This window comes from Octopus sinensis, linkage group LG4 (genome assembly GCF_006345805.1).
Source record: "Octopus sinensis linkage group LG4, ASM634580v1, whole genome shotgun sequence".
Lineage (NCBI taxonomy): Eukaryota > Metazoa > Mollusca > Cephalopoda > Octopoda > Octopodidae > Octopus > Octopus sinensis.
The window spans coordinates 164,104,209-164,131,467 of record NC_043000.1 but is presented as its reverse complement, the minus strand read 5'-3'; the positions used below and the strand labels follow the sequence as shown (position 1 = coordinate 164,131,467).

Genomic DNA, 27,259 nt, shown 5'->3' with positions numbered 1-27,259 from the left:
GCAAATGCTCTACATCAGATAGAGCAGCAGCAGAACTGCTCTTTAATCTAATGGATGAATACTTCCTGACTCAGTTAGTCCTCGAACCAACGAGACAGAATAAAACGATCTTGGATCTGGTATTGACCAATCACTCTAGTTTCGTTCACAGTATTTCAGTTGAAAAAACTCTCCTCTCAGACCACGACATGATACTCTGCAATTTCAATTCCCGACATATAAAAACCAAACCAGCCAATCCCACTCCATGGCACTCATTTGACAACATAAACTTCCACAAAGCGGACTAGGGAGCAACCAGAAAGGATCTGTCTTCCATCGACTGGTCTTTTACTCTCAATTCCACCCATACTGAGACCGCATGGCAGCACTTTGAAAACATTGTCACCTATACATGCGCTAAACACGCTCCCACGAAATCTACTAACACAAACAGAAACCGGCTCCCTAAAAAGAAAAAAACACTCATCAGGCGCATCAAAAGACTCAACAAACAAAATCAACCAATTAAAATATTCCCACACACAACATCCACATTCAACAACAATGAAAAGGCTAGAGCTGGAAAAACTTCATCTACAGAACGACATGAAAACCTCCATTGAAAATCAAAGAGCTGTGGAGGAACAGTGGGTAATCAAAAACATCAAACAGAACCCAAAAGTGTTCTATTCTTATGCAAATAAGCATAGAACCACTGTCTCACCCATTGGGCCATTGATTGATGATAACGGCATTCCCCAACATGATGCTAAAGAAATGGCAGAAATACTGCAGAAACAATACTGCTCTGTCTTTAGTGTTCCCACTGATATTGACGCAAGAGAAGCGAACGAAGTTGACTCCCAACATAAAATCTCAGACATAACCTTCACTGCCACTGACATCACAGCAGCAATAAATGAGGTCAAATACTATTCTGCTGTAGGCCCTGATAGATTCCTCGCTAGTCTCCTGAAGGAATGTAGACACCAACTTGCAGTCCCTCTGACCAACCTCTGGAGAAATTCGTTAGACGCAGGTTATATACCGAAACAGCTTCTATCCCAGTCAGTCATCCCGGTTTTCAAACAGGGAAGCAGATCCCTCGCAGTCAACTATCGCCCAATCTCACTCACCCCCCACATCATTAAAGTGTTTGAAAGAGTGTTAAGATCAAGGATAGCTGACTTCCTGGAGACCCACAAGCTCCTAAATGCAAATCAGCATGGCTTTCGCTGAGGCAGGGACTCTTACACCACATTGAAGATGTACTCAAAGCCTTGGGAACAGGTTCGAACTCTGATGTCATATATCTTGACTTCAGTAAAGCGTTCGACAGGGTAGACCATAATATCCTACTCTCAAAATTGGCAAATGTTGGAATCCGCGGAAAAGTTCCACACTGGACCAAGTATTTCCTGGCGAATAGAACACAACATGTTGTAGTTGATGGAGTCCACTCAAGCCCAGCAAAAGTCACCAGCGGTGTCCCCCAGGGGACTGTCTTGGGTCCGCTACTCTTCATAATCTACATAAACAACCTTTCCAGTGTCGTACATTACTGCAAAGTGAAAATATTTGCTGATGACACTAAGCTCCAGCAAATCGTCAATGAAGAAGCAGACCGAACTCAACTCCAGTCTGATCTATATGCTGTGAGTCAATGGGCAGACAGAAACAAAATGCAACTGAATGAGGGAAAATTTGAGCTGATGCATTTTGGAAGAAATTCCTCACTAAAACAACCATACTCTCTTCCTTCAGGGGAACCGCTCACAGCCTCTAACAATATCAGAGACCTGGGTGTAATTGTTGATGACGATCTCAGTTGGAGTGCACACATCAACAAGAAGGTCGATATAGCTCGTAGGATGAGTTCCTGGATCTTAAGAACTTTCCGGTCCAGAGAACAAGGTGTCATCATACCACTTTTCTCCTCCTTTGTACGGCCACACCTTGAATACTGCTGCCCACTGTGGTCTCCCCATACAAGACAAAATATCACGAGGATTGAGTCACCCCAGAGGGCTCTCACTAAATGAATTGAAGGCATGGCTGCTCTCGATTATTGGGATCGCCTTAAAGCCTTGAAACTTTACTCCCTCCAGCGTCGCCGTGAGCGGTACATCATTTGTACGATGTGGAGAATATACCACCAACTTTGCCCAAACGACCTGAACATTAGCTTCAAGGTTCATCCAAGACTGGAACCACGGGCCATACGTCCCCTGCCCAATTCAAGATCACAGCATACATGTACACTGCAACATAATTTCTTTTCCTCAACAGGCCCTGCCCTATTTAACATTGTCCCGAAAGAGATCAAAGAAGAAAAGGATCCCATCAACTTTAAACGGAGTCTGGATAGATTCCTTCAAAGAATACCAGATAAGCCACCCATAATTGGATACAACTCACCCAACAAGAACTCACTACTTGAATGGACCATAAACAAAACTTGACTTAAACAGGATTTGAATAATCCTATCAGGTGGTGCTATTAAGTTAGACATGGCCTGGACCAATCTTTGGTTGAAACATATCTAAGTTTATCTAAGTTTATATAGATATATATATATAATTTTTATTTTTATTTTTTAATTTTATTTTTTTATATTTTTATATTCTTTTCTCTTTTCTGTGTATATTTTCTTGTATGCATACTTGTAAGAAAAAATGTACTTTTCTACATTTTCTGTATTATATGTAAGTATATATGTACTGTGACTTTGTGTCTGAGTTTGTCCCCTACCACTGCTTGATAACTGGTGTTGCAATCCCATGATCAAAGGGGGTCTTTACATTTTTTGTAGTTCCTATTGTCCATTAACACTCTATTGCCTTCATTGTAGGACCCTAGAATTTAAAATTTTATATTTCATATTTAGTATTATAAGCATCTATTTCTAGCATCACTATAATTTGGCCTGTCCCAAGTCTCCCCTCACTTCACCTTGAGATCTTCATTATCTTTTACAACCACTTTATTATCATCACTACCCCATCCTTCCTATTTTTGCCAACTCTGGTCAGACTTGGTGGTCATTTGGCATCATCACATCTACTATTCTACATTCCTTTACCTGTCTCTATACATGCTCCCCTTAACCTCTTTTTACTAGTATACTCCCACCCTCAATAGTAACTAATATACCCCCACCCCCGCTATAGTAACTAATAGGCATAGGAGTGGCTGTGTGGTAAGAAATTTGCTTACAAACCACATGGTTCCAGGTTCAGTCCCACTGCATGGGACCTTGGGCAAGTGTCTTCTACTATAGCCTCGGGCTGACCAAAGCCTTGTGAGTGGATTTGGTAGACGGAAATTGAAAGAAGCCCATCGTATATATGTATATATGTATATATATATATTATATATATATATATATATATATATATATATATATATATACGCCTTCAGGTAGATGGCCCTGCTGGATCTGTAGAAAAGGCGTAGGTAGGAACTCTATAAGATGCACCAAGTGTAAGCTATGGACACATAAGAGGTGCAGCAATGTCAAAGGAAGGCTAACTAGGAAAATAGTTTTTGTATGTGGCAGATGCTCAGGAGCAATAAACACTGAAAATGCTCTGAGACCAACTTCTGTCACTTTCCAGGGAGAAAAACTAGAAATAGTTGATAGCTTCCGTTACCTAGGTGACCAAGTCAGCAGCGGGGGCGGGTGTGCTGAAAGTGTAACTGCTAGAGTAAGAATAGCTTGGGCAAAGTTCAGAGAGCTCTTACCTCTGCTGGTGACAAAAGGCCTCTCGCTCAGAGTAAAAGGCAGACTGTATGACGCGTGTGTACAAACAGCCATGCTACATGGCATTGAAACATGGGCCGTGACTGCTGAGGATATGCGTAAGCTTGCAAGAAACAAAGCCAGTATGCTCCGATGGATGTGTAATGTCAGTGTTCATACTCGACAGAGTGTAAGTACCTTGAGAGAAAAGCTGGACCTAAGAAGCATCAGATGTGGTGTGCAAGAGAGACGATTGCGCTGGTATGGACATGTAGCGAGAATTGATGAAGATAGTTGTGTGAAAAAGTGCTACACCCTAGCAGTTGAGGGAACCTGTGGAAGAGGCAGACCCAGGAAAACCTGGAACGAGGTGGTGAAGCACGACCTTCGAACTTTGGGTCTCACTGAGGAAATGACTAGAGACCGAGACCTCTGGAAGTATGCTGTGCGTGAGAAGACCCGGCAGGACAAATGAGACCATAACCCGTGGCCTTCTACACGGGATGTAGCCAGTCCACTTATGCATACCTTCCCTTCTTGGGACACAAAACTCTACTTGTGAAGACCTGTTGAGGCAAGTGAGAATCAGAATCGAAATCGATCAATGGAAATCGCAGCTTACTTACCAGTGCCGGTGGCACATAAGAGAACCATCCGAACGTGGCCGTTGCCAGCGCCGACCCGACTGGCTTCGTGCCGGTGGCACGTAAAAAGCACCATCTGTTCGTGGCCGTTGCCAGCGCCGCTCCGACTGGCCTCGTGCCAGTGGCACGTAAAAAGCACCATCCGTTTCGTGGCCGTTGCCAGCCTCGCCTGGCCCCCGTGCCGTGGCACATAAAAAGCACCATCTGATCGTGGCCGTTTGCCAGACCCGTCTGGCACCTGTGCTGGTGGCACGTAAAAAGCACCCACTACACTCATGGAGTGGTTGGTGTTAGGAAGGGCATCCAGCCGTAGAAACATTGCCAGATCAAACTGAGCCTGGTGCAGCTGCCTGGCTTCCCAGACCCCAGTTGAACTGTCCAACCCATTCTAGCATGGAAAGCGGATGCTAAACGATGATGATGATGATGATGATGATGTATGTGTGTGTATATGTTTGTGTGTCTGTGATTGTCCCCCCAATAGCACTTGACAACCGATGCTGGTGTGCTTATGTCCCCGTAACTTAGCGGCTCGGCAAAAGAAGCCGATAGAATAAGTACTAGGCTTACAAAGAATAAGTCTTAGGGTTGATTTGCTCAACTAAAGGCGGTGCTCCAGCATGGCCACAGTCAAATGCCTGAAACAAGTAAAAGAGTAAAAGAATATACACCTCCTCTACTACATCCACCTGTCTGGCTTTTCTCCTGACTATAGTATTCCTATTCCACCCTTATTCATTCTCTGTTCAAAACTGGAACTGGTAACTTCCATTATTCTTCACTATAGGTTATAACTGGACATTCTCATTTGAAGCTGCTATTGGATATTACCTGTCACTTGTTTTCATTTGATCATGGATATTACCTATGCATTCCTATTTCACTCTGGTCCTTCCCCCCTTCTTCACAAACTGGAATATACTAATATCCTCAATTGGAAACTTTCCCTCACATTTACATCTCTGATCACGGTATACTCAGCCTTTGAAATCCTTACTCAATTCGGTGATCCACATGTTCGGCTATTCTAGAAAGAGCTGTAAGAGACTCAATATATCTGTTTTCTCTAAATTAGGTGACTTTTACAAACAGTTTGCTTTTCCAGTTTTACTATATATATATATATATATATCACCGTGATCACCGTGACTGACCAGGCTATCAGATGTTGCTACACATCGCTGGTCACAAAGCGCATATCATTGTTTTAGCCTTCAAATGACGCCACCCTGCTGGCTAAGTGAGCAGGCCAACAGAAGAAAGAGTGAGAGAAAGTTGTGGCGAAAGAGTACAGCAGGGATCACCACCATCCCCTGCCGGAGCCTCGTGGAGCTTTAGGTGCTTTCACTCAATAAACACTCACAATGCCTGTTCTGGAAATTGAAACCGTGATCCTACAACCACGATTCTGCTGCCCTAACCACTGGGCCATTGCACCTTCATATATATATATTGTTGCATTATGGGATGGTCTTTTTTTTTGCCAAATAAACACATGCACTTTATATATTTGTTCTTCATTTGTTTTGGAAATCTTTCGTCAGACATCTGTAACCTCTTCAGCGACACTTCCCTGCCCTTTATATAGATTTATTAATTTTAAAAAAAAAATGTTTTCATCTATCTCTATTTCTTATATTTGGCAAAAGAAAACAAAATGGCCATCCTGAAATACAACAACATCTGTTTCAGTACACGATTTCACATCAGGAGTTTTGCAACACATATTCATAAACGTGTGTATATACCTACATACATATATACATATTTCCAAAAGAGAAAATTACCCTTTAACAGGTAATTTTTACATGCTAGAAATAGCAGCCAACACAGCCAAAAACCACAATTTAATAGCAAATTTCAACTGTTAAATAACAAGGTAAAGGTTTTTATTTTTCATCTAATTCGAAATTTGCTATAAAATTGTGGTTTTTGGCCGTGGTGGCTGCTATTTCTAGCATGTAAAAATAACCTGTTAAAGGGTAATTTTCTATTTTGGAAATATGAATATGTTGTCTATTGACTTTTTATACATGCTGGGCCACTGGTGGTGATATTTATAACGAGTATTCGCCACCCTGTATATATGTACATATATATATATATATACGTGTGTTTGTGTGTATACGTGTTTGTTTTGACATCATTTAATAGCTGTAGTAAAATGGTGGTTTCTGTCAAACAAGCTGTGTCATTCATTTCCAATATTCAGTGAGAGTATGTCAGGTGAGGAAGCATCACTTTGCTTGGAAACGAGTATTAGTGATAAGAAGAGCATCTGACTAGAAAATCTGCTTCAATAGATTCCGTCCAAACCATGCAACTGCAATTATTTCACAGGCTACTTGTTAAATGTAAAATAAGTCATTACAAAGCAACAATCCCAGGTTGATATTAGACAACTGTATTCACTTAATCTTGATGTATGGATTCGGAAGAAAAAATTCCATCTAAATTACCAAGTTTTTCAGTTATAAACAAAACCAAAAAAAATGCACAACTTAAACCCGAAACAACTGAAAAAGCAAAAAGGCCCCAAAAGCATTCGTTTTCTTTACTGTTGAAAGTGTAAGGGGCAATAACTCTTGATACGCTATTCCCACTGCTGACCATTGTAAAGAGGAAACCACCAACGGCATAAATCGTTTACCGTTTACTTGCTTCAATCATTGGACTGCGGCCATGCTTGGGCAGCTACTTGATGGGTTAAGCAGAAAAAATCAACACCAGTACATTTTTTTTTAAGGGTGATACTTATCCTATCGGTGTTTATTTTGCCGAATTGCTAAGTTACAAGTACGTAGACAAATCGACACCAATTGTCAAACGGTAGTAGGAGACAAACATAGACACACACACACACACACACACACACACACACACACACACACACACACACACACACAACACACACACACACACACACACACACACACACACACACACACACACACACACACACACGCGCACACACACACACGACAAACTTAGAGTTTCCATCTACCAAATCCATTCACAAGACCCAAGATTATAATAGAAGACACTTGCTGAAGGTGCCATGCGGTGGAATCCTGTGGCTGGGAAGTGAACTTCTTACCACATAGCTACGCCTGCACCTATTGATAGTTTTTTTTTTGTTTGGAAAAATCTATTCATTTAAAAAATAACTCTGAAAATTACTCCAGTTTTTTTTTTTAATTTACAGTATACAATAGGAAGATCCAAACTTCTGATATAATAAACAATGGTATCCTAACAAGCAATGGCAAAAATCAGAATCTTTTATTTACTTCAAGACCAAGGTTAAATACCGTAAGTAGTACCTTTTTTTTTTTTTAGCAATTCCTTTTGATTGTTATTTAGTAGCAGGTTAGGGCCCTGATCTTTACAGAACTTTGGTCAAAGGCATTGAAGCTATGAACATCACATTTGGTATTCTTTATCCAGAACTACATTATGCAATATGCTCTTCCATTACCAAAATAATAAGCTATAATCTGAAGGAGATTTAGCTGCTATTTCTAGCAACTTAAGCAATTTCATTGACTTTTTGATTGCTTAAACTGCTAGAAATAGCAGCCAAATCTCCCTCAAATCACACTTTGCTGTCTTGTTAAGGAAAAAAGACCATGCATAATGTAGCTGTGCACAAACCATGCTTGAAAAAAAAAATAGTGATTGTCACAGCTTTGATTGCAAGTGTTCTAGATCAGGGCTTGGCCTGCTTACAAATAACATTTGCTTGGCATTTTCTACCTTCTTTTCAAAACAAAATAAGGAAAAAGTTACAATTTTAGGTCAGTTGATCCTGTAAAGTCGGTAAGTAGAAGTAATTTTAAAAGCAATTCTGAGACTCTCAGCTTATTATGCTAAACCTGCCTAAAGTTTTCCTGTGGGACTTAAAACCTTATAAACATTCTGCAATGTACAAAATAAATGACGATGCAACATACACCAGCACAATTAATTACACATCACACTCAACACTCAAATTAATGAGAGCATCTGATCAGTACTTAATGATTTAGGGATAGAAACCTTGTAAATATTCTGTTATGCATGTAATATTGTCCAGCTTTCACAAAGAACTTATTGTGATTAATAAAAATAATGGATCTTGTGCCAGTTTTCCAGCAGTTTGATTAATTGACTTATTTGCATGTTGAATTATGGTGAAAGTGACTGAGTATTTGACAAACATTTGAAGGGCATCTAGCCATAGAAACATTGCCAGATCAAACTGGGCCTGGTGCAGCCTTCTGGCTTCCCAGACCCCAGTTGAACCGTCCAACCCATGCTAGCATGGAAAGCGGACGCTAAACGATGATGATGATGATGATTGTAGGATTAACACAGTAATAAGGCGGAATCAGTGTGATATTGTATAATAAAGCAAAACCCCTAAAATTACATACCTTAAATACCTCTGACCAGTTTCTTCTCAATTTTAACACAAGGTTTGAGTTGATCCAAGGTTCTGGTAGAAGACCCCTGTCCAGGGTTTTGCTCAGTGTGATGTAACCTAAGGCCTTGTAATTGTGAAGCAAACTTCTTAACCATTCGGTCATGCTTGCTGCTTTGAATGATACTTTACGAAACCCAGTGTATAGGGAAGACTCAAAATGTATAGGCATGACTTAAAATGTATAGGCAAGGCCTAAAAGGCACCAGATCAATTCAACATGTATAGGGAAGACTCAAAAGATACAAGAAAGACCCAAACAATATAAGGAAGACTCAGAAGGTACAGGGAAGACTCAAAAGGTATAAGGCTTACTTCCTGACCACTTACTCTCAATTGGTTTATTGAGCTTAATTAGTAAGACTAGGTATGTTTGCGTATCTATCTATATCTATATATAATGTATTACATTATATGCTATGTAGTGTAAGGTGTAAATATGTGAGGATCGTCATTGTAGTGGATTATTTGTACCATAATTGTGTGGAATGGTTTCAATCAGGAATCAGAATTAGGTCAAGGTTTCGTATATTGAGAGCTTGCTCTTTTACTCAGTTGTATTTACCCTCATCATTCCATTCTGCTTGCTCGGCTGTAAAATACAACAAATAACTTTTACTAGGCACTTAATTTACACTTGTATGTTACAAAGACAAAGGACAAAACTTCTTTCTCCCACTCATTCTATCCTTCTATCTTTCTATCCTTCTCTCCCTTCGTCTATCCATTCTACTTTCTCTCCTTCTCTCCCTTCGTCTATCCTTCTATCTTTCTATCCTTCTCTCCCTTCGTCTATCCTTCTCTCCCTTCGACTCTCCATTCTACTTTCTCTCCACTCACATACTCATTCATTCATTTCATAAATCTTTTCTCTGCAGAATTCTTATAACACTGAACAAATCTACATCAATGGTGCTCGCATTATACGGTCAAACCTCAATGCCATAAATGGAATTATACATATCATCGACTCAGTTTTGCAAGTAACCAGCAACAATCAAGCTATTGTATACCTGGCTCGGCCTGAAGATAGCCGTGTTAAAACCAGGTGTGTATACACAGTTTTATTTTCCTCTATTTTCCATATATGGTTATCTTTGAATGAATGATAGGGAATGGAGGAGTACTTCGTCCTAGAATTGCCTCCGACATACAAAAGAAATATACTTAGGTTGGTGCTAACACACTTATTGAAGTGAGCCGAAATTGCTTAAGTAATTAAAATTAAAACCTTTGTATTGAGGAGAAAACGTTCCATTAGCTTTGTTAAGTTTAGAAAGGTAGGGGAAACAGCCCTGAAATATGATATTCTTTTCTTTTCTACCCTAGGCACAAGGCCCGAAATGTTTTGGGGGAGGAGGCCAGTCGATTAGATTGACCCCAGCACGCAACTGGTACTTAATTTATCGACCCCGAAAGAATGAAAGGCAAAGTCGACCTCGGCAGATTTGAACTCAGAACGTAAAGACAGACGAAATAGCGCTAAGCATTTCGTCCGGCGTGCTAGTGTTTCTTATTTCTTTACTACCCACAAGGGGCTATTCACAGAGGGGACAAACAAGGACAGACAAACGGATAAAGTCGATTATATCGAACCCAGTGCTCAACCGATACTTATTTCATCGACCCCGAAAGGATGAAAGGCAAAGTCGATCTCGGCGGAATTTGGTCTCAGGACGTAAAGACAGGCGAAATACCGCTAAGCATTTCGCCCGTCGTGCAAACGATTCTGCCAGCCCGCTGCCTTCCTGAAATATTACATTAACAGAAACTGCGTGTTGTTCTGTAGTGGATGGTAACTGATCTTTTTCAAGCATGGTGACAACCCTGGACATGTTTTGAAGTCCAGAAAAAAATCGTGTGTTTCTCTGGATGAATACAAAGATTTATTAATCTCTTTTCACTTTTTCTTTTATTTATATAGAAAGAATAAATGGATCTTATTAATCTCTTATTAATCGTACAAATTCTTCCTTATGAAAAATATTTTGCCACGGAAACTTCACTAAATGCATGTTTGTTTACGTTTTTTTTTTTTATTTTTGACTTGTTTTGGTCTTTGAGTTGCAGTTCTGCTAGGTTCCAACTTAAAGATTTAGTTGAACAAATCAACTCCAGTACTTGTTTCTTTCTTAAGTCTTGTACTTATTCTATCAATCCTTTTGCTGAACCACTAGGTGTTGTGGTTGTAAACAAACCAGCACCAGTTGTCAAGTAGTGCTCTCTCTCTTTCTCTCTCTACCACACACACACACACACACACACTATGGTTTCCACACAATCTCTGTCTATGACATTCACTCACAAAGCAATTGTTGTCCCAAAACTGTTGTAGAAGACATTTTGCCACACAGTGGGATTGAACCTGAGACCATATGGTTGCAAAATGAACCTTTTAACTACACAACAATGCCTACAATGAGTACTAATGTGTTGTTTATTCATTCTTTTAATGCTTTTCTCATATTGGATGTTTATTTCTATCTGGCTGCCACTGGATTCTTCATTATTTACCTTTACTCTCATTATTGAATACTTTTGTTCTTTTATAATTTCACTTTCCAGGAAAATCAGCCATTCTTTGATTTTAATTTTCAGGGTTTACTTTTAGGGTTCAGTAGATTCTATGATAGCAAAGTATTCCAATTGTATGTTTTTTTCTTTGTCTTGGCTTTTATGGTCTTATTCTTTCTCATATTGCTTCAAGTTTTCCCTTTTCAAGACCTTGGTTTTAGAGTCCAAGGAAAGAAACACCCCAATACTTCTACTCCCTACCTGAAAAATGATCTCTTAACATATATCCAACAGATGCCAATGAAGCTTTACAGTCCTAGATAGAAGCATCTCAGAAATCAGAATATCTCTGTATGTTTGTCTGTCTGTGTGGACCATCTCGTTATCCTTATGAATAACTGATAACTTGGGTAGTGATTTTGTTTAACCTTTTTGTTACTGTATTTATTTTGAGATTCTCTGTTTCTTTCAATTACTTTGAATATAACAAAGAATTTAGTAAAATAACTTTATCATTCAGCTAGTGTTAGGAACATAAATTGTGACAAAGGTTTGGTGGAAGACTTTAATTCAAAACTTATGGAAAACAAGACATTTGTACTCAGAGCCAGAGCCCGTTTCAGCCAGGTTGGTAACGAAAGGGTTAAAGGGAAAAAGAGTTGTTCATCATCACCCTCACTGTCTCATCTGTAACCTTCTTCAATCCAGTGGCCAGACCAAGTTGGGATGGACAGGAATGGAGAAGAATGCAGTGGATGATCAAGATGTCTTACTTTTGCCTCGTATTGCTCTCTGCATTGCACAGTGCATTGCTGCAGCTGCCTTCCCCTCTATTGAACCATGAAAGTTTCTGACACAGAGTTTACTGGATCCAGTCTTCACATGCATAGGTAGGCAAGCCCTAATATGCTGGGGCCTTGACAAGTGGTACTACTCCAGGTTAGAGTAGACCTGGTAACAATAATGCCTAAAAGGTGGTTTCACGCTCCTCAAGAACATGGAACTCTTGAACGAGGGTGTAGGGTACTACCCATGCACTCATAACAGACAAACTGTAGACAGGGATCATTGCTGCAGCTAGCCATTGAGATGGTCTGCAGGGAAGGGACTTCTGATCGGGCAGGGGGATTAAATGGCTGACCGTACTCTCCCTCACAGTGGAGAGGATTGAAGTGGAATAAATGATACTTCAACACTTGTTTCTTCTTATTTTTATGTATAGCTTAACAAAGCTATAAGTGGTGACCTCTAAAATAGAAAACATGCAAGCGGGGCAAGTGAGAACACCACCACTCTGAAGCTCCCACAATTCTGGCTGAAGCGGGCTTAGGTATGGTTCACACAAGTTGAAGCACAGTTCAACATAAGGAGGATCACCTCAAACCTCATGAAGTACTCATACATAACAGCAGCACTGGACACAGCAACAAGGGTGCTCGGCATTCTAACCTGGCTCCTGGCTACTCACAAATATGCCACTTTGAAAGAGAGATCCTACTCGTCCTCCAGTGCACAGCCATGCACATTGTCTGCCGCCTGACGAACTTGCTACTGCAAAGGTTGACTTTAACAATATAGATAGTTTGGGATGATGGTTCACTGATCAAGCATTATCAACATCTCAACACAAACGAACACAACACCCAACTGCATTCCCACTCTGCATATACAGGACTTCTTAACCCAGTTAGCTGGATGCTTAGTTTTCTCAAAGGTCAACCTCATCTGAGATTACCACCAAATACCAGCATAAGATGGCAATGTGCCGAAGACTGCTGTGATTACTCCTTCTGGGCTGTAAGAATTTCTACATACACTTTTTGGCCTGAAAAATGCAGCACGATTCTTCCAACACTTGATGGATACTGTGTGCATAGATCTAGATTTTGTCTTTGCATACCTGGATGACATTTTGTCTTTGCATACCTGGATGACATTTTGTCTTTGCATACCTGGATGACATCCTTATTGCAAAATGCAGAGCTACACAAGAAGCACCAAGTGATCTTTTTTTATAGACTTGAACAATATAATTTGGTAGTCCACCATGCCAAGTGTGTCTTTGGTTTAAGGAAATTGACTTCCTGGGCATCACATCACAGGTGTTGGCACTTCACTCCTGCCAGGAAAAGTGAAAGCTATCCTGTCCTTTCCATGCCCCACAAGCAAGGCTCTGCACCAATTTGTGGGTATGGTAAACTTTTATCATTGTTGCATTCTGTTGTACAAGGCACCATTAGGAGAAAATTCAAAAAGACAGGTGGTGTGGGATAGTGCAATAACCTCGGCCTTCAAATCCACAAAAGAAGCTCTTGCTAAAACAACCATGCTTACCTATCCTCATATGTCAGCATTAACTGTGCTCACAGTCGATGCCTCCAACACAACCACTGGAGGTGTTTTGGAACAATACATCAACAGTCAGTGGTGACCTCTAGCCTTCTTCAGTTGACAACTACAACTATCTGAACAGAAATGTAGCACTTTTGACAGGGAACTACTAGCTGCCCATCTAGGTGTCCACCACTTACCTTATTTTCTTGAAGGTCACACAACCCAGCATTCATAGAACATAAACAACTCACCTTCGCCATGGGCCAGCTGTCAGAGCCATGGTTTGCTTGTAGGCAGTGACAGTTATCATTCAACACATAACTGGAAAAAGCAACCCAATTGCTGATGCACTTTACAGAGCCCCTATCTACTCTGACATCTACATAGCTTTAATAACAGAAGGTCTTGATTATGAGGCTATGGCTGCAGTTAAACGAACAAATGATGAGATCGGGGCCTACTACACTGCCATCACCTCCCTTTCCTTGCAGGATGTGCACTTCAGCTCCAACAGAACAACCTTACTTTGCAATGACTGCACCAGGAAGCCACAGCCAGTCCTCCATGGAAAGTTTTTGATGTCATTCATGAGTTTTTCCATCTGGGTATCAGAGCCACATGATGCCTGATGTCCTGCAAATTATTCTGGCATGGTATGGTTAAGCAAATTGGGGAGTGAACCAAAACCTGTATCCCTTGTCAACAAGCCAAAATCCATGAGCATACCAAAGTATCTCTTGGCACCTATGAACCTCAACAGGCTTGTTTCAGCCATATCAACGTTGACGTTTATTGGCCCACTATCGCCTTTACAATATTGCTCATACTTGCTAACCATGGTGGACCACTTGTTGGCTTGAGGCTACACCTCTACGCAGCACAGAAACACAGGATATCACCTGTACCTTCATCACAAACTGGGTTGCCTGTTTTGGTGTTCCAGACTGTCAACCTCAGTTCTCTTCAAGCTTGCTTCCCAACCACATGGTTCTGGGTTCAGTCCTGCTGCATTGAACCTCGGACAAGTGTCTACTATAGCAGTGGGCTGACCAAGGCCCCATGAGTGGATTTGGCAGATGGAAATTGAAAGAAGCCCATTGTATGTATGTGTGTGTGTGTGTGTGTGTGTGTGTGTGTGTGTGTGTGTGTGACAACATAAACATACCAGCCTGAAAACCAGTGCTGGTGTGTTTATGTCCCTGTAACTTAGTGGTTTGACAAAAGACACTGATAGAATAAGTACTACGTTTTAAAAAGAAAAATAAGTCTTGGGGTTGATTCATTTGACAGAAAATTCCTCAAGGCAGTGCCCCAGCATAGCCCCAGCATAATGATTGACACAAGTAAAAGATAAAAGATTGTGAAACAATGTTATAAGAATACATAAATTTACGCACCAAAATAAGAAAATTTATCAAACATGGAATCTCTCCAGTGCCACTAATAATTTACAATTTCATTTTTCTGAAAATTATAAAACAATGTTTCGCTTTTGGATTTGGTTTGCAAGATTCTTTATATGAGTTTGTGTGTTGAAGTATATTCTGTTGTGTCTGAGGAGAGTAAGTTTCTTTTTGTGCCTTTGGCACACCCACTGGTAATATTTCCACTTATTTCTTATTTTTATTCTCTGAAAAGTTTCGTTGCATCTTGCAACCTTTTCAAGAGTCTTGACTATTAAAAAGGTTGCAAGACGCAATGAAAATTTTAGGAAAATAAAAATAAGAAATAAGTTGAAATTTTACTGGTGGGTGTGTTACATCATAAGGCACAAAAAGAAGATGACTCTCCCCAGACACAACAGAGTATAAAACAATGTCTATCTTATTTATTGTAATTTCCCTCTCAATTTCTTTAATTGCAGTGAATTCTATAAGTTGGTAAAAGCGTTCGCTGATCTTGAAGATGACTTGCGTAACATAAAGAGAATGACTCTTTTTGTACCGTCTGATGAAGCAATGCAGAAAGTTGATAGTGAGAAACTTCAACAGTTGGGGAACGACAAAGAAAGCATAAAAAAGGTAGTTGTCTTTAGAATGAAACTCTGCACTACTTGCTTAATCTGAATTGTTTTGAATTGTAATGCATATTAGGTAAAGTATAATCCTTCATGGAGACTTGGTTGTCATGCATATGTGTGTGTGTGTGTAGTGAAGGTGCATGGCTTAGTGGTTACACTGTTGGGCTCACAATCATGAGGTTGTGAGTTTGATTTTCTGACTGGGCTGCGTGTTGTGTTCTTGAGCAAGACACTTTATTTCACATTGCTCCAGTTCATTCAGTTGTAGAAATGAGTTGCAGTGTATTGGCCTTTGCCTTTCACTTGGAATAGCATCTTTGGTATGGAGAGAGGAGGCTGGCATGCATGGGCGACTGCTGGTATCCCATAAATAACCTGGTCCAGGACTTGGAGGGTAACTTCTAGATGCAATCCCATGGTCTGTGTCGTGACTGAAGGGGATCTTTAGCCTTTAGTTTTTTGGTATGTTGCCAGTGCTGCCTGACTGGCTCCCAGGCTGGTGACATATAAAAAGCACCATTTGAGTGTGGTCGATGCCAGTACAGCCTGACTGGCCCTCATTCCGGTGGCACGTAAAAAGCACCCACTACACTTTCAGAGTAGTTGGCATTTAGGAAGGGCATCCAACTGGCAAAACTCTGCCAGATCAGATTGGAGCCTGGTGCAGCCTTCTGGCTCACCAGCCCTCAGTCAAACCGTGCAACCCATGCCAGCATGGAAAGCAGACTTTATACAATGATGATGATGATGATGAAGACAGCAAGCTGGCAGAATTATTAGCAGACTGGACAAAGCGCTTAGTGGCATTTGTTTGTCTTTACATTCTGAGTCCAAATTCCATCAAGGTCAACTTTGTCTTTCATCTTTTTGGGGTTGGTAAATAAGTCCCTACTGAGCACTGGGGTTGACATAACTGGCCACCCCCCCCACAAAATTTCAGGCCTTGTGCTTATAGTAGAAAGGATTATTACCATTATCCCTTTGTTCATGTTTTTATTTATGCTAATTTTCTCGCTTCTATCATCCATCAGATCATTGAGCAGAGTATTGTTCGTAACGAGGTTCTTTTCACTTCATCTACTGATGTCCGTATCCGTGGTATTCCAACTAAAACCGTACCATTGTTATATAAGAATTCATTTGATCAAGGTGAGTGCTCCACAGTGAAATCATCTGCTTTTAGAAAACTAATTTACTAGAACTTTTAGGCGTTCGCTGAACAATATTTTAATCCCATTAGACTCCTTAAGCCTAATGAATCAACTAGAGGTCAAGGTAACATAGGTGATATTTTTTACAGAACTGCACCAAGTCTCTAATCTGATTTTGCATGGTTTCTACAGGCCATGCCAACTTGGTGCAGTTCTACAGTTTACCAGTTCCAGTCAAACTGGCTAACCTATGGAAATCAGATATTAAATGATGATGATGGTGGTGGTGGAAGTAGTGGTGATGCTGGTGGCGGTGGAGGTGGTGGTGATGATGGTGGTGGTGGTGGTGGTGGTGGTGATGCTGTTAATGAAACCAACTCCCTTGAGTTGGCAGTCGTTGATGTTGTTTTATACCAAATAATCCAATGATTAAAGGCATTTCAGTGACATGCATTCCTTATTTTAGGGAATAAAGGATATTGGGTTACTATCTCCAGCATATGGGACCCCTTATCTCCTGGAACTTTTAATGTTTCAGTGTTGGACATTTAATTTTACATTGATTCAGTTCACCCGGATCATCAGAGAATGTTACTTGTGGATTTGTATTGGGAGATAAATTTATCATTATTTTGCTTCCCACAATGAAACTGGGATTAAGTGTAGACTCTTGTAGAGCCCTTTAGGCCTTGGAAAAAAAAAAAAAAAAAAAACTAACAAAAAAACAAACATATCACAAAAAATACCGTATTCAATTACATGTTTTTCAATAAAATGTCAGCCATTTTTAATGGTGTTCTTTTAGAGAGAGAGAGGGGGGGGGGTAGGGGTGGAGAGAATTAATGAAGTCCTTTCTGCTGTAGGCACAAAGCCTGAAATTTTGTGGGAGCAGGCTAGTCTATTATATTGACTCCAGGGCTCAACTGGTACTTAATTTATTGATCCTGAAAGGACAAAAAGCTAAGTCGACCTCGGTGGCATTTGAACTTAGAACACACAAAGACGGATGAAACTCTTTTAATCATTTTGTCTAGTGTACTGTATGTGTGTGTGTGTGTGTGTGTGTGTGTGTGTGTGTGTGTGTGTGTTTTAGCTGTAATACACATGGTTATTGATAGTTAACCGTTTGCCAGTTCAAAGCATCTTCATAAGTTTGTCCTAAAACGTCCTTGCCTGTTTCCAGACTTTTAGTGGGTCCTTGTTTCATGTTATCTGAGTAATATAAAGCTTTCCTTCCAAAAGTACCGAGTAACTCTGGTGGTTGAAAAAAAATAATTGGAAACGCATATCATATACGATGCATAAATACTGGGGAAATGTCCTGTGTAGCATCACCTGAGATACACAAGTAAACGCTTAATAATACTAATAGGATGCAATGTGGAGGGGCAATGGCTCAGTGGTTAGGGCAGCGGACTCGCGGTCGGAGGATCGTGGTTTCGATTCCCAGACTGGGTGTTGTGTGTGTTTATTGAGCGAAAACATCTAAAAGCTCCACGAGGCTCCGGCAGGGGGTGGTGGTGACCCCTGTTGTACTCTTTCACCACAACTTTCTCTCACTCTCTCTTCTTGCTTCATGAGCAATGCTGCGGTGGACTGGCATCCCGTCCAGCTGGGGGGGGGGGAACACATACGCCACAGAAACCGGGAAACTGAGCCCATGAGCCTGGCTAGGCTTGAAAAGGGTGACATAGACATAGAATAGGTGCAATGTAGTTTAACCATTGTGCCTCTTCCTCTATCACTGAAATACCACAGGTGGGGTGAGAGTATGCGGGTCTACTATATGAGGGGCTGCTGAAAAGTCCCTTACATTAACCCTTTAGTCTTCAGATTATTCTGTAATGCTTGTTTATTTATATTGTTTTAAATTTGTGAAGGTGCATGACTCAGTGGTTAGAGCATCGCGCTTACGATCGTGAGGTTGTGAGTTCGAAGCCCGCACCGGGCTGTGTGTTGTGTTCATGAGCAAGACACTTTATTTCACGTTGCTCCAGTTCACTCAGATGTAGAAATGTGTTGCGACATCACTGGTGCCAAGCTGTATCGGCCCCTTTGCCTTTCCCTTGGATAACATCAGTGGCAATGGAGAGGAGAGGCTGGTATGCATAGGCGACTGCTGGTCTTCCATAAACAACCTTATCCGGACTTGTGCCTGGGAGGGTAACTTTCTAGGTGCAATCCCGTGGTCTGTGTCATGACCAAAGGGGGTCTCAGATTGTTTTAAATTAATCTTACATTGTCTTGTAGTTTAGTGACTTCAGTGATGTGATTGCTTTGTTCTAGACTGACATTGTAGGGAAGAGAGGAATGGCCAGTTCTTGTCAGTTTCCATATAAAGCAGGTAAAATATTTTGGTCAGATATGATCAGTTTTAATGCTAAAGAATTAATGGTATTGTGAAAGGCCTGGCTGGAGGCCAACCCCCTGAGTTCTTTTACAGGGCTTACACACACACACACAGGCACATACACACACCTGCCCTCAAACACACACAAGACTCCATATTTCCTCTACTTAAAAACTGACTGTTCCACCTCTGTTTTCCTTTTTCAGTTTCTGTCTTTTCTGGAGACTCGACGGCCAATATTGTTATTGGCAACATAACGGTTGCCAATGGTGTCATCCATGTGATTGACAGAATGCTTGGATATGTGTTCAATTCAGTGAGGGAAGAGATACAAAATGATGACAGTGTCAAGTAAGTAAGGACCCTCTCATACTTTTCTTTTCCTTGCTGTTATTGTGTCACCATCTTCCTTCCTCCTCCTCCTCCTCCTCCCCTCCCCTCCTCCTCCCTCTCCTCCCCACCCCCTCCATTTATATGACTTGTATTTAACGAAATTCTGTTTAGCTGCTTAAATAACAAAAACTGTTGTATGTTAGCTTATATTTGCACTGTTTTTGTATTATTACAGGAAGTTTGTAGAATTCCTGCCCAAGATTAATGATGCCATTGTTAAAGAGGCTATCATGACTGATGACAGAGTAACACTATTTGTCCCAACCAATGAAGCTTTTGCTCGTGTACCTGAACAAACTAAAGTCCTGCAAAGAAACCCAGCATGTTTAGAGGAGGTTGGTCATTCTAGTCTTTTAGCTTCATTTAAAAAAAAACTTTTTTGAATGAGAGTTCTAAATTGCAGATTATCACTTAACCTGTGAATCTAGGCTTGGACACAAGTCCACCTAATGTATCAGGCACGTCATAGATGTTGTGAAAATTCAGTTTTCTCTCCGGATTACCCCACCTTAAGTCTTTCATTAAAAACCTCACCTCCAAAGCAACAAAGACTGGACTCTTTACATGTCCCCATCATGGGTGCCTGTTATGTGCCACTAGCATGGCTGCTTTTACATGTCCCCATCATGGGTGCCTGTTATGTGCCACTGGCATCAGCCATGAATACAATTTCACATGGCTTAATGAGTCTTCTCAAGCATAGCATATCACTAAAGGTTTTGATCACTTGTCATCGCCTCCATGAGGCTTGGCATTTGAAGATTTTGCTTTGCCATCTCATCCCATATCTTCCTGGGTCTTCCTCTCCCACAAGTTCCCTCCATTTCTTTATGCAGCTGGCCTTACCAGCGCAGTTGTCTCCCCTGCACTGTCATCCTTATTTATATTTACTGTTTACTGGCAATATCAATCTAATTTTATCAATTAATGGTCTTCCACATATTGTATACATATAAGAGATAATTTTCTGAGTATGTACAGAGTTGAAGCATTGGTGTAACCATGATGCTCTGGTGATCTGAAGAGCTAGCCTTCTATATCTGCATTGATGTGTAATTGTACAGTTGTATTGTGCAATGTGTAGCATGCATATCGGTACAGACATGTAAAATGATTTATTATACATTGAAAATATTATTACATGATGAAGGCTGCGAAATAGCTTGTGCTCCTATGAATATCAAGTGGTTATTCACCCCTCACACCTCCTGACTTTTTTTGATCTAATTGTGTGTGTGTGTCTTTCTGACCTCACTTCCTCCGAGTCTAGACGGCTTTTCGGTGCCTCCTTTGCTGTTCTCAAAAAAAAGCGTTTGTAATATTTTCTCTCGTTTGGCTTAACAGCCCTCCATGTCTGTGTTACTGTTATCCTCTGTCCTGTCTTTTACTGTTTATATTTTGTACTGAATTTACTGTCCTGTTTGTGTTACTATTTTTACCCCTCCGCAAAAAAAATCTCAAATTTTATTTAATTTGCTTTCTGCGGGAAGGAATGTTTCACCAAAGTCGTGTCACGCCTTGACCTTCGAAACGCGGAGTAGATGAAACAAAGGCGACTGAAGAAGGGGAATTTTCCTTGTTTTGTATGTCCTGTACTCTATTTTTTCATTGTTTAAGAAAAATGTCCATTTCCTTGGTTTTGTGTTTATGTTTTCGCTTCTCATTGTGTTCGACGTTTTTTTGGTGTCCTGTACCCATATATGCATGTATATATACATGTAGAGGTAGGTACATACATATATGTATGTATATATGCATATGTTTTATTTATTAATTTGTTATTGTACGACAGAACGCATGCATCCATTTCTAAGTAAGTTTGTTCTTAATATATGTATATATATATGTTAAAGAGGCTATCATGACTGATAACCCATGTAATATATAAATGTAAATATATATATATTGTTTGTTTGTTTTCCACCTGCCTTCGTCTTTTGTCTATTTTCATAAAGCTTCCCGTTATATATATATATATATATATATATATATATATATATATATATATATTCATAAATAAGGGTGAAAAATTAGATATTAATTGAATAATACCATCAGTTTAACACCAAGGAGACAATGTTTATGTATGTCTCTTATATTTATATATATGTATATATCATCATCATCATTTAGTGTCCGCTTTCCATGCTAGCATGGGTTGGACAGTTCAACTGGGGTCTGTGAAGCCAGAAGGCTGCATCAGGCCCAGTCTGATCTAGCAGTGTTTCTACGGCTGGATGCCCTTCCTAACGCCAACCACTCCGTGAGTGTAGTGGGCGCTTTTTACGTGCCACCTGCACAGGTGCCAGACGGAGCTGGCAAACGGCCATGAACGGATGGTGCTTTTATGTGCCACCGGCACGGAGGCCAGTCGGGGCGGCACTGGCAACGGCCACGATCGGATGGTTCGCTTAACCACAGCTGCAATTTCCATTGATGTTGATCGACTTCGATTTTGCTTCTGCTTTCTGATATCTGATTTGATTTGGTTTGATTTTGATTTTGATTTGATTTTGATTTTCACTTGTCTCAACAGGTCTTATATATATGTATATATATAATATATATATATATATATATATATATATATATATATATATATTATATATTATATATGTATATGTATATATATATATGTATATATATATGTAATATATATATGTATATATTATGTATATATATATATATATATGTATATATATTATGTATATATATATGTATATATAATATATATATGTATATATATGTATATATATATATATATATGTATTATATATGTATATGTATATATATATATGTATATATATATGTATATATATATATGTATATATAATGTATATATATATATTATATATGTATATATATATGTATATATATATAATATATATGTATATATATATGTATATATCATCATCATCATCGTTTAACATCCGCTTTCCGCGCTAGCACGGGTTGGACGGTTCGACCGGGTCTGGGAAGCCAGGGGCCGCACCAGGCTCCAGTCTGAATCTGGCAGAGTTTCTACGGCTGGATGCCCTTCCTAACGCCAACCACTCCGTGAGTGGATTGGGTGCTTTTTACGTGCCACCTGCACAGGGGCCGGAGGGTCCGGCATCGTCACGATCGGTTCGAGCATTTTAACGTGTCAGCGGCACGGGGGCAACGAGGTCTGGGGTACTTTGGGGATCGGGGTACTTTGGGGATCCAGGGTACTTTGGGGATCCGGGGTACTTAGAATGGGTAGGGGATATGTGGAATTGCTGCAGAAAGCAGCCCGGGTCTTTGTAGTCACAGCATTTATCGTCACTGAGTAACGTAATTAGGTAGAGGAAAGAAATACAGATATTCTAGAGTTGAGTTGGGGAGGAGGGGGTCCAGTTGAGGCGGGTAATATAGGGGAGCAACCAGTGGGGAAGGTTGGGGTAAGGAGGAACGATGGCAGGAAGGGGTTGGTGAAGGTTCCTAAGAAATAAAAACGTAGGATATTGAAATAAAAAACGTAGGATATTACGAGGCGGGAGGGTACTAAAGGGGATGGTCGGAATGAGGCAGTGTCAGGAGGAAGCGTAAGATCGGTGGGCAGTTGATGAGCTATGGCGCTAGCAGCTTCTCTTTTCACAGTGAAAGCATATGAGGAGAAGGGGTAGTGGGGGGAGGGGAGGGAGTAGGGCGTACCCGGTGTAGATGAGTAAGGCGTATCCGGTGTAGATGGTGAGAACAGGGTATACTGGTATTGGTGGTGGGGGGTGAGAACAGTGCTCACCGGTATTGGTGGTGGTGGTGGTGGTGAGAACAGAGTTCACCGGTATTGGTGGTGGGGTGGGGGGGGGGGGCGGGCGCACCGCCAATGGCGGAAGATGGGAAGAGATGGGATTACGGCTTGAGGTAGCCTAAGGTTAAATTTTGTAGAGAGAGAGATAGGAAAGATAAATCAAGTTATGGCGAAGGCTTGAAAGTAGCCTAAAAGGTTAAATTTTCGTAACAATGTATGAATAAACGTAGTAGTAACAACGAATAAAAATAGTAAGATAATTTTTAAGAACTTGCTGCGGGCATCGATCGAAAGTTGAAATTGAAGAAGAAAGTAAGTTGAATTGGGAATTTAAATTGCAGAATCGTAATGGTAATGGCGATTTTCAAGTTTTAGCTTAAGAAGAAGAAGAGGAGGAAAAAGACCGCCAATGGCGGAAAGATGGGAAGAGATGGGATTACGGCTTGAGGTAGCCTAAGGTTAAATTTTGTAGAGAGAGAGATAGGAAGATAAATCAAGTTATGGCGAAGGCTTGAAAGTAGCCTAAAAGGTTAAATTTTCGTAACAATGTATGAATAAACGTAGTATAACAACGAATAAAAATAGTAAGATAAATTTTAAGAACTTGCTGCGGGCATCGATCGAGAGTTGAATTGAAAGAAGAAAGTAAGTTGAATTGGGAATTTAAATTGCAGAATCGTAATGGTAATGGCGATTTTCAAGTTTTAGCTTAAGAAGAAGAAGAGGAGGAAAAAGACCGCCAATGGCGGCGGAAAGATGGGAAGAGATGGGATTACGGCTTGAGGTAGCCTAAGGTTAAATTTTGTAGAGAGAGAGATAGGAAAGATAAATCAAGTTATGGCGAAGGCTTGAAAGTAGCCTAAAAGGTTAATTTTCGTAACAATGTATGAATAAACGTAGTAGTAACAACGAATAAAAATAGTAAGATAAATTTTTAAGAACTTGCTGCGGGCATCGATCGAGAGTTGAAATTGAGAAGAAGAAAGTAAGTTGAATTGGGAATTTAAATTGCAGAATCGTAATGGTAATGGCGATTTTCAAGTTTTAGCTTAAGAAGAAGAAGAGGAGGAGGAAAAAGACCGCCAATGGCGGAAAGATGGGATTACGGCTTGAGGTAGCCTAAGGTTAAATTTTGTAGAGAGAGAGATAGGAAAGATAAATCAAGTTATGGCGAAGGCTTGAAAGTAGCCTAAAAGGTTAAATTTTCGTAACAATGTATGAATAAACGTAGTAACAACGAATAAAAATAGTAAGATAAATTTTAAGAACTGCTGGGGCATCGATCGAGAGTTGAAATTGAAGAAGAAAGTAAGTTGAATTGGGAATTTAAATTGCAGAATCGTAATGGTAATGGCGATTTTCAAGTTTTAGCTTAAGAAGAAGAAGAGGAGGAAAAAGACCGCCAATGGCGGAAAGATGGGAAGAGATGGGATTACGGCTTGAGGTAGCCTAAGGTTAAATTTTGTAGAGAGAGAGATAGGAAAGATAAATCAAGTTATGGCGAAGGCTTGAAAGTAGCCTAAAAGGTTAAATTTCGTAACAATGTATGAATAAACGTAGTAACAACGAATAAAAATAGTAAGATAAATTTTTAAGAACTTGCTGCGGGCATCGATCGAAAGTTGAAATTGAAGAAGAAAGTAAGTTGAATTGGGAATTTAAATTGCAGAATCGTAATGGTAATGGCGATTTTCAAGTTTTAGCTTAAGAAGAAGAAGAGGAGGAAAAGACGCAATGGCCAATGGCGGAAAGATGGGAAGAGATGGGATTACGGCTTGAGGTAGCCTAAGGTTAAATTTTGTAGAGAGAGAGATAGGAAAGATAAATCAAGTTATGGCGAAGGCTTGAAAGTAGCCTAAAAGGTTAAATTTTCGTAACAATGTATGAATAAACGTAGTAGTAACAACGAATAAAATAGTAAGATAAATTTTTAAGAACTTGCTGCGGGCATCGATCGAGAGTTGAAATTGAAGAAGAAAGTAAGTTGAATTGGGAATTTAAATTGCAGAATCGTAATGGTAATGGCGATTTTCAAGTTTTAGCTTAAGAAGAAGAAGAGGAGGAAAAAGACCGCCAATGGCGGAAAGATGGGAAGAGATGGGATTACGGCTTGAGGTAGCCTAAGGTTAAATTTTGTAGAGAGAGAGATAGGAAAGATAAATCAAGTTATGGCGAAGGCTTGAAAGTAGCCTAAAAGGTTAAATTTTCGTAACAATGTATGAATAAACGTAGTAACAACGAATAAAAATAGTAAGATAAATTTTAAGAACTTGCTGCGGGCATCGATCGAGAGTTGAAATTGAAGAAGAAAGTAAGTTGAATTGGGAATTTAAATTGCAGAATCGTAATGGTAATGGCGATTTTCAAGTTTTAGCCTTAAGAAGAAGAAGAGGAGGAAAAAGACCGCCAATGGCGGAAAGATGGGAAGAGATGGGATTACGGCTTGAGGTAGCCTAAGGTTAAATTTTTAGAGAGTAGAGAGAGAGATAGGAAAGATAAATCAAGTTATGGCGAAGGCTTGAAAGTAGCCTAAAAGGTTAAATTTTCGTAACAATGTATGAATAACGTAGTAGTAACAACGAATAAAAATAGTAAGATAAATTTTTAAGAACTTGCTGCGGGCATCGATCGAGAGTTGAAATTGAAGAAGAAGAAAGTAAGTTGAATTGGGAATTTAAATTGCAGAATCGTAATGGTAATGGCGATTTTCAAGTTTTAGCTTAAGAAGAAGAAGAGAGAGAAAAAGACCGCCAATGGCGGAAAGATGGGAAGAGATGGGATTACGGCTTGAGGTAGCCTAAGGTTAAATTTTGTAGAGAGAGAGATAGGAAAGATAAATCAAGTTATGGCGAAGGCTTGAAAGTAGCCTAAAAGGTTAAATTTTCGTAACAATGTATGAATAAACGTAGTAGTAACAACGAATAAAAATAGTAAGATAAATTTTTAAGAACTTGCTGCGGGCATCGATCGAGAGTTGAAATGAAGAAGAAAGTAAGTTGAATTGGGAATTTAAATTGCAGAATCGTAATGGTAATGGCGATTTTCAAGTTTTAGCTTAAGAAGAAGAAGAGGAGGAAAAAGACCGCCAATGGCGGAAAGATGGGAAGAGATGGGATTACGGCTTGAGGTAGCCTAAGGTTAAATTTGTAGAGAGAGAGATAGGAAAGATAAATCAAGTTATGGCGAAGGCTTGAAAGTAGCCTAAAAGGTTAAATTTTCGTAACAATGTATGAATAAACGTAGTAACAACGAATAAAAATAGTAAGATAAATTTTTAAGAACTTGCTGCGGGCATCGATCGAGAGTTGAAATTGAGAAGAAAGTAAGTTGAATTGGGAATTTAAATTGCAGAATCGTAATGGTAATGGCGATTTTCAAGTTTTAGCTTAAGAAGAAGAAGAGGAGGAAAAAGACCGCCAATGGCGGAAAGATGGGAAGAGATGGGATTACGGCTTGAGGTAGCCTAAGGTTAAATTTTGTAGAGAGAGAGATAGGAAAGATAAATCAAGTTATGGCGAAGGCTTGAAAGTAGCCTAAAAGGTTAAATTTTCGTAACAATGTATGAATAAACGTAGTAACAACGAATAAAAATAGTAAGATAAATTTTAAGAACTTGCTGCGGGCATCGATCGAGAGTTGAAATTGAAGAAGAAAGTAAGTTGAATTGGGAATTTAAATTGCAGAATCGTAATGGTAATGGCGATTTTCAAGTTTTAGCTTAAGAAGAAGAAGAGGAGGAAAAAGACCGCCAATGGCGGAAAGATGGGAAGAGATGGGATTACGGCTTGAGGTAGCCTAAGGTTAAATTTTGTAGAGAGAGAGATAGGAAAGATAAATCAAGTTATGGCGAAGGCTTGAAAGTAGCCTAAAAGGTTAAATTTTCGTAACAATGTA

General features: G+C 39.9%; 1 protein-coding gene across 1 annotated transcript in view; it reads left to right on the top strand.

The window, feature by feature from the left end:
- Positions 1-27,259, top strand: part of LOC115211120 (transforming growth factor-beta-induced protein ig-h3) — a 79,317-nt gene that overhangs the window by 11,624 nt on the left and 40,434 nt on the right. The window contains exons 3-8 of the mRNA XM_029780055.2: positions 7,575-7,681; positions 9,710-9,879; positions 15,544-15,700; positions 16,731-16,848; positions 19,407-19,551; positions 19,769-19,928. Coding sequence (XP_029635915.1) covers positions 7,575-7,681; positions 9,710-9,879; positions 15,544-15,700; positions 16,731-16,848; positions 19,407-19,551; positions 19,769-19,928 — 857 coding nt within the window. The remainder of the gene's footprint in view (positions 1-7,574; positions 7,682-9,709; positions 9,880-15,543; positions 15,701-16,730; positions 16,849-19,406; positions 19,552-19,768; positions 19,929-27,259) is intronic.